Source organism: Ovis aries, chromosome 3 (assembly GCF_016772045.2).
Source record: "Ovis aries strain OAR_USU_Benz2616 breed Rambouillet chromosome 3, ARS-UI_Ramb_v3.0, whole genome shotgun sequence".
Classification (NCBI taxonomy): Eukaryota; Metazoa; Chordata; class Mammalia; order Artiodactyla; family Bovidae; genus Ovis; species Ovis aries.
This window is the reverse complement of record NC_056056.1, coordinates 225,478,103-225,491,041: the sequence shown is the minus strand read 5'-3', so window position 1 is coordinate 225,491,041 and position 12,939 is coordinate 225,478,103. Positions and strand designations below refer to the sequence as shown.

The window sequence follows — 12,939 nt, the reverse complement described above, 5'->3', positions numbered from 1 at the left end:
AGGGGGAAAGACAGCGGCGCTGGTCCAGATCTGGCCGGAAGTCAGGGGTCAGGTTCGGGCCAAGAAGGCCCCGGGGTGAAGCCGAAGCCGGGGGCGCGGCCGCTTCCTCCTCTGGCAGGCCGGCGCCTCTCCTCCTCCTGCCGGTCGCCTCCCCTCCCGCTTCCCTCCCCCGGCCGGGAGCCGGCGCCCCGCTGTCCCGCTGCCCCTCCGCCCTCCGCCCCTTCGCTTGCCTGTTCAGCCTCCCTCGGGTCACCCCATGCTTTTCCTTGAGCTTCTCTCTGAAATAAGCAGGCTCTTACTCTCTCCCACGCTCTGGGAGGCCAGCAGCTGTGCTGATCCGGGCTGCAGTTTCCCCAGAAAACCCCTCCGTGGACGCCCAGGAGGCTGGGGCTGGCGCGGGGTGGGGAAGGCCAAGCCTAGCCTCGAAGGGCCCTCCCTAGGTGAGGAGTTGGGGTCAGTGTGCAGTGTGACTCCGGAGTCTAGTTCAGAAGAGCCTTGCCTGGAGAGGGTGGTCCTCGGAGGGGTTCCAAAGCACCCCCCCCCCCCCCCCCCCCCGGCCCAGAGCAAAACCTGAGACCTGGACAAACTCCAGAGCGCCCTCCTGTCTGACATGGGGGGCGGCCCGGAACTGCCTCCTGGGGTCACTGCACAGTTCCTAGACCTCGTGTGACCCCCCGCTCTGCCCTGCCGGTTCCACCCCGTCCAGCTTTGGTCCCCCTCCCTGAGAGAAGCAAGGATGCTATGGTCTGCCTGGATGTCGGGGACAACGCGGTGAGGGTCTCGGGGCTGCTTGGCACCCAGAGCTGCCTCCTACAGCCCGACAGCTTCCCTTCCCCCTGGGCCCACCTGGGGTCTTCTCACCTGGCCTGCGGGCAGAGTCCTCTGTGCCCAGCCTCCTTCCTAACTGCCTGAGAGATCAGCCTGAGCTCCCCCTCTTCCTGGCCTGCCTCCTGCCCCCGCCCTCGGTCCTGCCCTGCCCACACTCTGGGACCTGGTGGGCCTGGGTTTTGAGAGCCTGTGGGTGCCAGGCTCTGTGTCCTGCTGGCCGCGCACAGCAGAGGGAACATCGGGTTGGTTCCAGTGGTCCCAGCAGGTCAACTCGGGAGTGGCAGTGGCTCTCCCCGCCCTGCAGCCTTGACTCTGCCTGCCCGTTTGGCCGCCCGGCCTCTGGACCTTCCTAGTCTGTCTTGTACAGGTGGGTCCACTCGGCCCTGCTGTGTGGGGCTGAACAGGCCCCTTCCTGGCCCCTCTCTGTGGAAACTCGGCTGACAGGCAGGTGCGCTGAGTGAGGCCAGGCCCTCTTAGGCCTGTGGGCCTGGGTGCGCACGCACAGCCCCCCATTGTTGGTGCCCCTGTGTGGCCCTGACTGCACCCCCATTATGGGCCCTGGCCCCCTGGGCCCCCAGACCCCTGGGAGCACCGTCCTTTCCCAGAGCGCGCAGGCTGGCAGCGGTAGGCCGAGAAGATGGGTCTCTGGAGCCTCAGCCTTCTCCCCAGCCTGGAAAGCATGTCAGCAAAACGGGGTGCTTGTGGGCAGGGGGGTATCAGCAGAGCCCCCAGCCTCCCAGGCACTCACCTGCGGCCAAGGACAGGCTAAGGGGCGGCCAGTAAAACTGGTCCAGGAGGTCCACACGGTCATCGCAGCAGGCCTGCAGCATGTGGCTGTCTGTGTCCAGCAGGTCCGCTGGCAGCGTGGTGAGCAAGCTGGGCTGGGAGGCCAGGCCCCCTGAGTGCTCCGGCCCCAGCCAGGGGTCACCCGTGGGGGGCCCCAAGGCTCAGGGGTCACCCGTGGGGGGCCCCCAGGCTCAGGCCTGCCGCACTGGCCACCCCCTGGCCTGTGTTCTCCGACGAGGTCATGGGACCCAGTCTCTAGTTCTGCCGGCGCCTCTCAGAGTCCAGCGCCCCCTGCCTCCGAGTCTCCACTGGCCATGCCCCCCTCGCAGAGGAGCCGAGTCGGGGCAGGGAGGCCAGCACCTCCTGTGTGAATGCCTGGGTGGACGCACAGGCCCCTCTCCGGAGGTCTGGTCAGTCCACTCTCCTCCAAGTACTTGTCACATATTTGAAAGATGAAACCTTGTTGCTTTTCTGCTTGTCAATGTAATACAGACTTGCATTGGATACATTAAAATTCCCAGGGTGAAGATTCAAAGCAGCTCTCCAGGCCTCCGCTCGGCTTATTTTATACCTAACTCGTGTCTGGTGTTGTGGTTTCTCCTGGCCTCTGGGCCCCAGAAGCTGGCACCTGAGCGTGGTCTCTGGGCAGGGGGGCCTGGCCCTGGCCTTCCCTCCCAGCCTCCGACGCTGACATCTCGTTCTCACCAGCGTGGCACAGAAACTGTCTCTACACCCTCAGGCTGCCGGCTGCACCCTGGAAGGGGGCGCAGGCTCCCCAGCAGGCTGGCACACACGCCACCGGGATCTGAGAGCGGCCCCTCCCCAGGAGACGCGGCCAGGAGGGCTCAGAGCTCTCGGGGGACCAGGGTCCGAGAAGGGCCTGCAGGTGACCCAGCAGGTGACTCACGACCTGGTCACTGTCCCTTCACCCTCAGGCCTCCTCCTCCTCCAGAAGAGGCTGCCTCCGCCCTGGATTCCTCCCACTGCCGTTCCACTGCCCCCGTGGGTCCCACCCAGCCCTCACCGCCTGCCTTGGCTTTCCTGCCCTCTTCCCTTGCCCAGCTGTCCCCCAACTTGGGGCTGGAGGGACCCCACAGGGCCCTCACGGGCAGCAAGAGGCCTGCAGGATGCAGACTTGTGGGATGAAGGGTCAGAGTCCACTTGGTCCCTCCTGCTCCCCACTCCCGGCCAGGCCTTGGGGGTCCCAGCCCCACTGCCTGCACCAGTGGAGAGAAGACCTCTGGCAGGGGGAGGCCCAGTAGCCCTGGGGGCCCCCGGCTCACTGTGCTCTCCGGCCACTCTTACGGGCCTTCGACACTACCCCTTCTGAGCTGGCCCGGGGCAGAAGCGCCCCGTCACGTAGCTAAGCACATGTTCCCGGAGGAAGGCTCCTCTCCGCTCTGGGCTTCCTGGGCAGATCTGAGCTGCAGGTCCCGGCCCACCTCCTCCTGGATGGGCTGGGCTGGGCAGCACTGCAGGGTGGGCCGCAGGGTCAGGGCAGGGCCCCATGGCAGTGCGGAGGGGGCGGTTGGGAGCCACCAGCACGCCGGTGCCTCCCCAGCCCGCCTGTCACTGGCGCCCCCTTCCCACACATTTCACAAGACGGCTTCCAAAATTAGATTTTATTTCAGTTTCTGAGAGACGGGTATACGAGCATGTGAGTGACAACAACCCGGTCCAGCCCGTGGTGTGGACTTCACCTCATCTGGACACTGAGTCGACACACACACACAATCAGACGTGGCCGTGGGCCCCAGACGCTACGCAGGAGACACGCAGACAGGCGGCGACGAGGCGAGTGCTGTGTGGGCCCTACTGGGCCCCGGGCAAGGCGGACGCCCTGCTGGCAGCCACCATCTGTCCAGAGGGCAAAGGGCGACCCCAGGTCCCTCCGCCAGCCGCACAGGAAGCAAGGTCAGCCGCCAAGAGGGCGGAGTCCTGGGCCCAGGACCCCGGCAGCTGGAGGCAGGCACGGGGCTGGCCTGGCTGCCCACACACTCGTCTTCCCAGGACTGAGACTCAAGAAAAAGACTTTCTCTGTCCCAACCAGGTTTAAGGCTAGTATTTCCTGACATTTGCTTCAGTTTAAGTTAAAATTACCTGAGTAAAAAAGTTTCAGACATTTTTAAAAGCCCCAAACACACAATCTCTGCAGGCAGAGCTGCTGCTGGCGCTTCCTGGGGGCTTGAGCCTGGTGGAGTCGCTCCCAGGGGACACCCCAAGGCTGCACGGCCCAGCCCGCCCTGGGAGCGGCCTAACCCCCGTGAGACACCCCCGCCGCCCGCCTCGGAGAGAAGGCACGGAGAGGAAGGGGCTGGTTGGACTCCCGAGCCCCGCCCCCGCCCCCGCCCCGGCTAGTCCTGCCCGTGAGCCTCCTAACAGCCCACGGGGGAGGGGCAGGGCGGAGGGGCTGCGGGTAGGCCGGAGCTCAGACAGTGAACCGATTCTTTTATTTGGGCGGGCTGGGGGCGGGCAGGCGAGGCTGGGCCGGGACCCCGGCGGGGGGCCCCTCCGCAAGGACGCGCCGGCTCAGTCTGTGCTGCTACTTGTGCGGCCAGGCGTCGGAGAGCCTCTGCAGGCAGTGCCGGGCGGCGGGCAGGGCCAGGAGCAGGCTGGCGGCGCGGCGCCCTGTCCAGTAGAGGCCGTAGCCCAGGAGGCCCAGGAAGGCGGCCTTCACGGCCAGGCGGGACACTCTGCCCGAGGCGGACGGCGGGGGCACGCTGGGGAGGGAGGGCGGGCTGGGCTGGCTGGGGGGGCGGTCCCAGCCCCCAGCCCGGCTCTGTGGGGGGGCGCAGCACTCACGTCATGATCTCCTGGATGTTGAGGTCGGTGGTCCAGTTCTTCTCGATGCCGGGGACGTGGCCCATGCCCACGACGCCCACCACCACGGAGGGGACGCACTTCCTGGGCTCGGCTGGGGTGAGAGACGCATGAGCACCCGAGCACCCCCGCCCCGCCGCCCCCACCCGCCCGCGGGGCCCCGTGCCTGCGGGCCCCCCGCTCACCGTCGGAGGCGCGCGGCAGCTCCAGGCGGCGGGCGGCCTGGCGCAGCATGTAGGTCAGGTAGACGTCGCGCTCGGACACGATGGTGCGGTGCAGGTCGGGGAACTCGCCCACCATCTCCGCCATCATCTGCTCTAGCAGGTCTTTCTGCTTGCAGCGCTCCACGTCGTCCTTGCTGGGGGGAGGCGGCCGGCGCTGGGCGGCAGGCCCAGGGCGGGGACCCCCCCCCCACCCCGGGATGCCCAGGAACTCGGGGAGCAGGCCTCACGGCAGGGCGGGCCGGGCCAGCTTCACGGGGGCGGCCCCTGTGCGTCACATCCGGCTGCCGGCCGCCTCCCCAGCTGGGAGGCCGAGCAGACCTACCTGATGGGGTCCGACAGGAAGCACAGGCCCCAGGCCAACTTGACCTTCTGCCAGAGGGAGAGGGCGGCGATGGCCCGCTTGAAGGTGACGGGGATGGGCCGGTCGCCCAGGTGGAACTTGCAGAAGGGAACCCTGCTGGCCTGGGTGGGGGCGGGACGGTGCGGTGTCGGTGGGGGACCCCGGGGCGGCTCCCGCGCCCCAGCCCCAGGGCGCGCCCGGGCCCACCTCCTTGAAGGCCTCCCTGAACTCGCCGCCGGGGGCCACGCCCAGCTGCTCGGTGATGTGGGCGGACACCTTCAGCAGCAGCATCTGCATCAGCCCCGAGGCAACGCCGTTCTGCGGGTGCGGGTGCGTGTCAACCGGGCGGAGCCTGGCCTGGGGCTGGCCTCCCGCAGGGAGCCAGGGGGCGTGTCTACCACGCAGGCTCAGGCCGCGGCAGACCCGCGGCCCCACGGAGCCCCCTGCCCTCGGCCCTCTGCCCCAGACACAAGTCCCCTGCCCACACCGCCCTTGGTGCTGTGTCCTTGGGGAGGGACACGCAGTGGGGGGGGGGGTCTCAGCTTCGGGGTCCAGGACACACTGAAGTCCCCTGCCCACACCGCCCTTGGTGCTGTGTCCCTGGGGAGGGACACGCAGTGGGGGGGTCTCGGCTTCAGGGTCCACGACACACTGAAGTCCCCTCCCCACCCAAATGACCTGCCAGCACCCCGGGGTTCCCCGGGGCCGGAGCAGCTCCCGCCTCGGGGCTGGAGGCCAGCCGGCTATCCTCCGGCCTCTCGGGCAGAGCCCCGGGCCCAGCCCACCCGGCGGCCGCACCTGCCTGACGGCCTGCTGCAGCTTCTCCAGGCTGATCTCCTTGGCCTCGCGCAGCAGCGTGCGCTCGTCCATCTTCAGCATGGACACGCGGTACTGGCACAGCTCCACCACCACCACGTCAGGCTGCACCTCCCGGATGGTCTGCCGCGGACACGCCGGCTCAGGGGCCAGCCCGACCCAGAGCCCCGCCCCGGACGCGCCCGCCCCGCAGCGACCCCACCCCCAGCTCGGCCGCTGCGCACACGGCTCAGCACATGAAGCCCAGCAAGGGAAGGGGCGGCAGGTCTGCCTGCCCTGCAGCCTCACCTTCACCACGTCCCGCTTGCTGTCGTCGCTGAAGTGGGCCGTGCCCACCACGTACACCCGGCTCCCGTCCTCGGCCACCAGCTCAGTCACCGTGCGCGGCAGATTGGGCCGCTCTCGCCGCCTCTTCAGCTTCATCTCCAGCAGCAGGTTGAACGCGTCCACGTCGGCTGTGGGACAGCGAGTCCCAGCTTAGGTTCGCCCGCCCACACGGGGGTCCCTCCCAGTCTCGAGCTGCTGGTCCTCACCCACCAGGATGAGCGTTGGGGTAGGAGCCCCAGGCTGCCGAGGGGCCCAGGAGAGGCTGCGACTCAAGCCCCCAGCCCACCAATACCTTGCCCAAGCCCCACCCCACAGGGACCCTGGGGAGCACGCACACAGGTTCTGGGGGTCTCCCGGGAGCACCCTGGGCACTGCCTCTGAGGCCCCTGAAGTCACGACGGGCTCTGTGTCGGCCTGCGGAGGGAGGAAGCGCTGAGGTTGTGCTGCCCCCGGGCTGTGGGACCGCAGGCCATGTGTCCCCAACACGCTCCCAATGGCGCCCGGCGCGGCCTTCAGCTGGCCAGCAACACAGTGGGAAAACTGGTGAGGTGCCTCTGGGCACAGGAGCTGGCGTGACCCCGGGAGCCCCCGCACCCGCCACCGGGCCTCTGACCTCGCGGGGCGGCTGCTCCTCCGGCTCCTCCATGGCTGGCAGCGGCTCTGGCACCGACACGTGAAGCCTGAGGAAACAGGGGCCGTGTCCTCACCTGGGGCCCAGGGCTGGGCACGGGGCTCAGTGTGCCAGGGGCTCCGGCATCTGGAACGACCTGTGGGCAGGCCCTGGGCCCTGGGCGTGGAGCGGGGACGCCAGGGCAGCGAGCCTGGAGTTGCCCACAGGGGGGACACACCTGCTCCGCTTGTCCAGCAGGGGCACACCCCATGGGGGAGTTGGCTAGACCTGGGTGCTTCCGTTTTGACTTAGGAACAAAAACACAATTTATAACGTTCCCTAAAAAAGTGATACCAAGCGGTGGGAGGGAGTCTGTGTTGAGCTGGCTCGGGAGGCCACGTGGCCACAGCCCTGCTCTCATGGGCGGTGACGCACGCGTCCCAGCAGCGCTGGCACAGGTGTGAGTCTCACACGGGTGTGAGCACAGACGCAGGAGGAATCCAGCATCCTTCTAAGAAGCTGACTGAGAAACCAAGTCCCCCGGGTCGTCCATGAGCCTCTGCACTGCTCCTACCAGAGGGCAGTTGGGGGCTGGAGCCCAGGGAGGCTGTTCTCACCCGAGGACACCAGGGGTCAGGGCGGTGGGGATGTCGGGGCAGGGTGGGGCACTGGGGGCAGGTGGGGATGTTGGGGGTCAGGGACAGGGTGGGGAGTCAGGAATGGGGTGGGTGGGGTGTCAGGGGACAGGGTGGGGGTGTCGGGGCAGGGTGGGGCATCAGGGGTCAGGGTGGGGGTGTTGGGGGTCAGGAATGGGGTCGGTGGGGTGTCAGGGGACAGGGTGGGGGCATCAGGGGGCAGGGTGGGGTTATCAGGGCAGGGTGGGGGTGTCGGGGCAGGGTGGGGTGTCAGGGGACATGGTGGGGGTCAGGGTGGAGGTGTTGGGGGGTCAGGGACGGGGTGGGGGGTCAGGGGCTGGAGCGTGGCCTTCTGTCCCTCCTCACTGAGGACAGAAGCAGTGCCTGGCGCACAGCCGTCACCTGGGCCTCCCCAGGTGCCGCTGGGAACAAATCAGAAACTGAGAGAGCCTCGGTTCCAGCTGAGTTTAGAGCTGGGGTCCTGCAGGGCACCCCCAGGCTGAGCCCACTGGAGGGTCTGACAGGTGGCGGGACCGCCACACAAGGAGCAGCTCGGACCTGGTTTTGGTGCTGTTGTGGGCTCTCGCGTCTGTGCGGCCACACGTGAACCGCAGGGTGTGCCTGGGAGGTCCACACAGACAGCAGGACATGCCCAAGGCCCCGTCAGCTCGTTTCACAACAAAGAGGAAATAGAGACGACGGAATAAACACGACACCAGATCCAGTTCCTCCCCCTCGTGCACCGGGCCCAGCTCTCATCTGGGCTCCGCTCCCAGCCCCGCTCGGAGAGCCAGCGTCCCGGCCTGGGGCTCCTGGGAATGAAGTCAGGGGAAGGGTCCTGAGAGGGATGGACAGGCCCCGACCGAGGAGCGGCAGGCAGAGCCAGGGGCCTCTGTGGGGGGGTGGGAGGCCAGCGTGGGGTCTGAGCGGGCCGGGACCCAGCACCCCCGACCCGGAGCAGCTGCTGCGCTGGGGCGCCAGGTCGCCGGGTCCCCACGGAGGGCGGCTCACTGGCCTCACCAGCCCCAGGGCCGCCTCCTTCCCACTTCACAGACCAAAGGCCCGACAGGAACAGAAACAGGAAGCTGCGTCCGCGGGCGCCCGGCTTGGCCCGCCCTCCTCTCAGGTTCCCGAGCTGGCGCAGGAGAGCCCATGGGTCCCCTTCACACGAGGTGCCAGAGGAGCAGAGAAGCTTCTCCTGGAAGCGTCCCTGCTGTCCCGGGAAGCTTGTGTGACAGCCGGCAGGAAGCAGGCCAGCGAGCCTCAGGCTCCCTCCCCCGCGCCTGGGGGCCACAGTCTGGTCGGCCTCCCAGACCCACCCTCTGTCCCTGCGGGCAGAGGGGCCGTGAGCCCCCAGACAGCTGGGCCACGACCACAGCACCCGGACCCAGGACCCGGGGGTGCCCCCAGGCGGGTGCCTGCCCTGGGAGGGATCAGGCGGAAAGAGCCAAGAGCCCGTGATTCTGAGAGCATCTCTGCTTCTCTCACTTCACAGTGTCTGGTTTCCCGGAACCTCAGTCAGGGCCCCCGGTGGACCCCTCCAGAACCAGTTCAGAGGGTCATCGACCCTCCTCCCACCACCACCCACCCTCAGATCTTTACAGCCGGGACCGACCACTTGGCTGCTTAGAGAGGAGCAAGGGCCCGGGCTCCACCTCCTCACACCGCAGGTGCGTTTCTGGATCTCTGGAAGACAGGTTCTGGCAGCCCATCCCAGCAGACCTCAGGCTCCGTGCCCAGGAGACCCCAGGCTCTATGCCCAGCCCCAGGGAGCCCGTGCCAGGCTTCCGCCCAGCAACCCTGACACCAACGCAGAGCCCTTGGGGAGCCGGCGCAAAGCAGACCTTTCTGCCTGATCCAGGGACTTTCCCGGCACCCCAACAGCTGTCACTGCCGAGCTGGACTCAGGGAGCACGGCCTGGGGAGGCCTCCTGAGCTGGGTGGCCCGAGGCCTGTCCCCTGGCAAACAGGCAGCTGGGCTGTCGGCAACAGCGCGGTGGGGGGCAGCCACAGGGCTGGCCGCTCTCAGGCCACCACCTGGCACAGCGTGGCCAGACGCTTAACTCCAGCCTCCAGGGCCGCGGTGGTTCGAGCAGCCACCCAGCCGTCCCACGATGGGCACACGATGTGCCGCACTCAGATGGCACGTCGGCGTCCTTCCCTGGGGCAGGAGGACCAGCCGCCGGACTTCAGGAGGCGCCTCCGCAGAAGGGGCGTGGCCGTGATCTGGCCCCATCCACCCACTTCCGGGGAAACAGACTCCAAATGCCAGGCAGCCCCTGACCCCCAAGAGAACCCACCTTGCTGGGTTCACCAGAGAACGCACCGGCTCACAGGCAGGGAGAGCCCTGCCTGCATTGGGGACCGCCAGGGAACGTGTCGGGTGCTCTTGCTGGAAGCGGTGTTAGCGCAGCAAACAGCCTGCTGAGTGCCGCGCACAGCACAGACCAAGGACAGCAGGCTGCGCCGGCTGCGAGGCACGCCACGGGCCGCCTTCTCCTCTCCAGGGTCCCACTGCTATGGACTGGGCTGTGGCCCCTCTAATTCATATTTTGAAGCCCTGAGCCCAATGGGATGAAATTAGGAGGCACGGGCTCCAGGAGATGACTCGGATGAGGTAGGGTCACAAGGCTGGGCCCCAGGATAGGGCTAGAGCCTTCCTGGGAAGAGCCCCAGGAGGGCTGGTCTGGGAGGGCATGGCGAGAAGGCAGCTGTCTGGGGCCAGGAAGAGCTCCTCCCAGCAACCAAGGTAGCCAGCACCTTGGTCTTGAATTTTGTCCCCAGGACTGTGAGGAAACTGTCCCTTCAGCCCCAATGGTGGTGTTCTGCAACGATCATACTCAGCCGTTCCCTCCCATCTGCCTCTAAAAATCAGGAAGCCAGAAACGCCTCCCAGACCCCAGCCTGGCACCCCCTTGCTGGCCAAGAGCTGACCAGCGCCAGATGGAGTTTCCAGAAAAACCAGCTCCCCATCAGCCCACTAGGCCTGCCTGCTCAGAAGGTCGGGGATCCCAAACTGGACAGACAACAGGCTGCAGAGGAAAACGACCGAGTGGGAGGCAGCAGAGTGCGGCCTGAAGCTACACGCCTACACCCCCACTTCTGAAGCCACCGGAAACGCCCCTGGGTCTGGCAGGCTGTTTCACGGAGCTGTGGCAAAGGTCAGGATATGGGTAAAGAGTCAAGTCACACCTGAGCTGGAGGCCTAGCACACCTGGCCAACCCTCCTGGAACCTGGACTCTGCCCAGTGGGGTCCCCATGCTGACCTCCATGGGGGCACGGGGGGGGGAGGGGGGCCTTCCTGCCCACCACGCTGGGCCCTCTCCTGGCGGTTTTGCCCGAGGCCTGACACCGCAGCATCACCGCCATCCTGCAAGGCTGCCCAGTGGCGCCAAGGTCAGGGGGCTCCCTCCCAGTCACACAACAAGGGGGCGGGCACGACAGCCAGGGAGAGCCTGGAGACAGTGCCTCCTTCACGGGGGCGCCGCGAGCCGGTGGCCTTACACTCTCCTCTCCGGGGAACCCCGAAAGCCCGGAGGACGTCAGCTGGAGGCCACCCATCTCTGGATGCGAAGTCCGCCGAGGACTTCCTCGCTGCTCTCCATGAGCCTCGGTTTTCCTTCTCGGGACAGTTTTCACAGAGACGCATGTGAGAACTTCGCGGCACGTAAGTTACATCTCAATAAAGCTGCTCGCAGAATCGAGGCGAGTAGAGCGCGCCGGGCCTCGCAGTCTGGGCTCTGGGGCTCCATATGGCAGCCCCGACTCCTCGGCCTGAAGGGCAGAGGCCGCCGGCGCCGCGAAGGCCCCAGGGCCCCCTCAGAGGCCGCGCCGCCGCCCCTGCGGAGCCGGGCCGCCCGCTCGGGCCGCCGCGGACCCCGGCCCCGACCCCGACCCCGACCCGGCGCGGTCCCCGCCCCCGGCCCCGCCCCCGGCCCGCAGCGCCCGAGCGCCCTCGCCGCCGCCCTCAGCACCGCGCGCCCCGCGGAGGCCGGCGCTGACCCTCCGGCCCGGGGCCGCGCGCCGCGGGCTGACCGGGCCCGGCCTGGACCGCCCCCGCCGCCGCCCCCGCCCCGCGCGCCCCGCGCGCCCCCCGCCCGGGACCGAGCCGCGCGGCGTACCGGGCTGGGCGGCGTTCCTCAGCCGGCCTCCATGCGGCGCGGCGCCCACCGGACGGGGCGGGCCGGAGCTGCGGGGCGGGGCGGCCAGACGGGCCGCGGCCGGGCCGGGGCGGGGCGGCGGGGGCGCGCGGTTTGCCGGGAAGCGTAGTCCGACGCGCCGTCTGCCTGCGCTTGCAGCGGGCCTGACCCGCGCCTGCGAACTACAGTTCCCAGGGGGTTGCGCGCGACTGGGCGAGGACTTCACTTCCCAGGAGGCCGCGCGCGAAGAAGTACCACCCGACCCCTCCTCCCGCGCCAAGCTCCGAGGGCTAAGCGGCGGCTCAGGACGTGGGTTCGAGTCCCAGGCCTGCCGCCGTAGTGGGGAGGCGTTGTGAAGCGCCCCAAAACTCTTTGGCCGCAGCTCCCTGTCAGTAAAAGGGAGTGGATGTTCGTGCGGCCTGCTATAATGCAGAACCATCAATGCAACGCTAGGGGCACAGTCCAGACCGCAGATCGCGCCCGTGCGGGTGCCGGGGCGCCCTCTCGGCCTGGCGGATGGGTTCCGGGGAGGTGCGGGCGGGGGCAGGGCGGACGGGGTTGGGGGCGCGCAGCCGGCCGGGGAGCCCAGAGTGAGGCCGGCCCCATCCGCCTTGCCTGGTCTGCTCCAGGAGGGGGTTCCGCCCCGCCCTGGCGCCCCTGCGGGTCCCGGGCTCCCCCGTTCTGAGTTGAGACGCCCCGTCTAGCCTTGAGCAGGGTGGGCTCCTGGCCGGCAGGCTGAGCTGTCAGGAGCGGCTCCGGGCTGACCCTTACCTTGCAGGCTCCTGGCCCACAGCCCGGGCCCAGCCTCTCCGTCCCGTTGGCAGGGCACAGATTGGCTCCGCCCGCCCCGCCGCCTTGGCCACCCACACAGCAGAGCTGGAGCGCTGCCCTTCACTCCAGGCCTTCGCGGCTGGAGAGCCGGCCTGGCTGAGACGGCCCTGCTGGGCTGGTGTGACGGATGCGGGCCCGGGCTTCCGTTCTGGCTGTCCTGGGTGCGATCCGAGGTTCTCCTGATGCCCCTCCTCCTGGGAGAGGGAGGGCGCCCCCAACTGCCCTGCCCAGGACTGGAGGGGAAGAGCAAGGAGGCAGTTGTGGACCGTGTGTCCTGGACTGCGTGTCATGGGCCGACGGCTCCCGTGGGGGGCCCTCTGCCCGCTCCCCCGAGGTGCACCCCTGGCCCCGAAGAAGGAGGTCGGCCTCAGTGGGACTCTGACTGCCTCTGTTCCCCAGCCAACCAGGGCAACCGGCCAGTTCACACGCCCAGGCCTTGGAGGAGCCTGGGCCCGAACCGTCCTGCCGGCCTTGGCTCAGGGACGGGGCTGGAGAGAGCAGTCCTGCCAAAGACACAGCCCAGGGCTCAGAGGCTGGAGCGCCCCGCCCTGCCTTGCCCCCGTGCACAGTGTGTGAGCACGC

At 68.5% G+C, this 12,939-nt stretch overlaps 1 protein-coding gene across 6 annotated transcripts; it reads right to left on the bottom strand.

Moving 5' to 3' along the window:
- Positions 1–3,221: 3,221 nt before the first annotated feature.
- On the bottom strand, positions 3,222–12,507 carry TRABD (TraB domain containing). 6 transcript variants are annotated; one of them, XM_060414313.1, is made up of 11 exons: positions 11,509–11,578; positions 6,990–7,058; positions 6,755–6,821; positions 6,477–6,555; positions 6,103–6,269; positions 5,797–5,937; positions 5,206–5,316; positions 4,981–5,120; positions 4,620–4,792; positions 4,417–4,528; positions 3,222–4,334 (listed from the first exon to the last, which is right to left on the bottom strand). In XM_060414313.1, the coding sequence occupies exons 3-11, from the start codon at positions 6,785–6,787 to the stop codon at positions 4,157–4,159; spliced, it is 1,134 nt and encodes a 377-aa protein (XP_060270296.1). In that variant the 5' UTR covers positions 6,788–6,821; positions 6,990–7,058; positions 11,509–11,578; the 3' UTR covers positions 3,222–4,156. The 6 variants fall into 6 exon arrangements, with proteins under 6 accessions (XP_060270296.1, XP_042103848.1, XP_060270294.1 ...); XM_042247914.2 differs by lacking the exons at positions 6,990–7,058; positions 11,509–11,578 and adding an exon at positions 12,298–12,507; XM_060414311.1 differs by having other exon boundaries at positions 6,755–11,006.
- Between the last annotated feature and the right edge of the window lie 432 nt (positions 12,508–12,939).

What these genes read in the sequence shown, in the direction of transcription:
- TRABD (XM_042247914.2), bottom strand. Translation starts at nt 6,787, where the DNA reads ATGGAGGAGCCGGAGGAGCAGCCGCCCCGCGAG. An exon ending in GGGAGACCCCCAGAACCTGT is followed by an intron (nt 6,270 to 6,476) that starts GTGCGTGCTCCC and finishes GCTGTCCCACAG; the next exon opens with CCGACGTGGACGCGTTCAAC. An exon ending in TCAGGGAGGCCTTCAAGGAG is followed by an intron (nt 5,121 to 5,205) that starts GTGGGCCCGGGC and finishes GCCCCCACCCAG; the next exon opens with GCCAGCAGGGTTCCCTTCTG.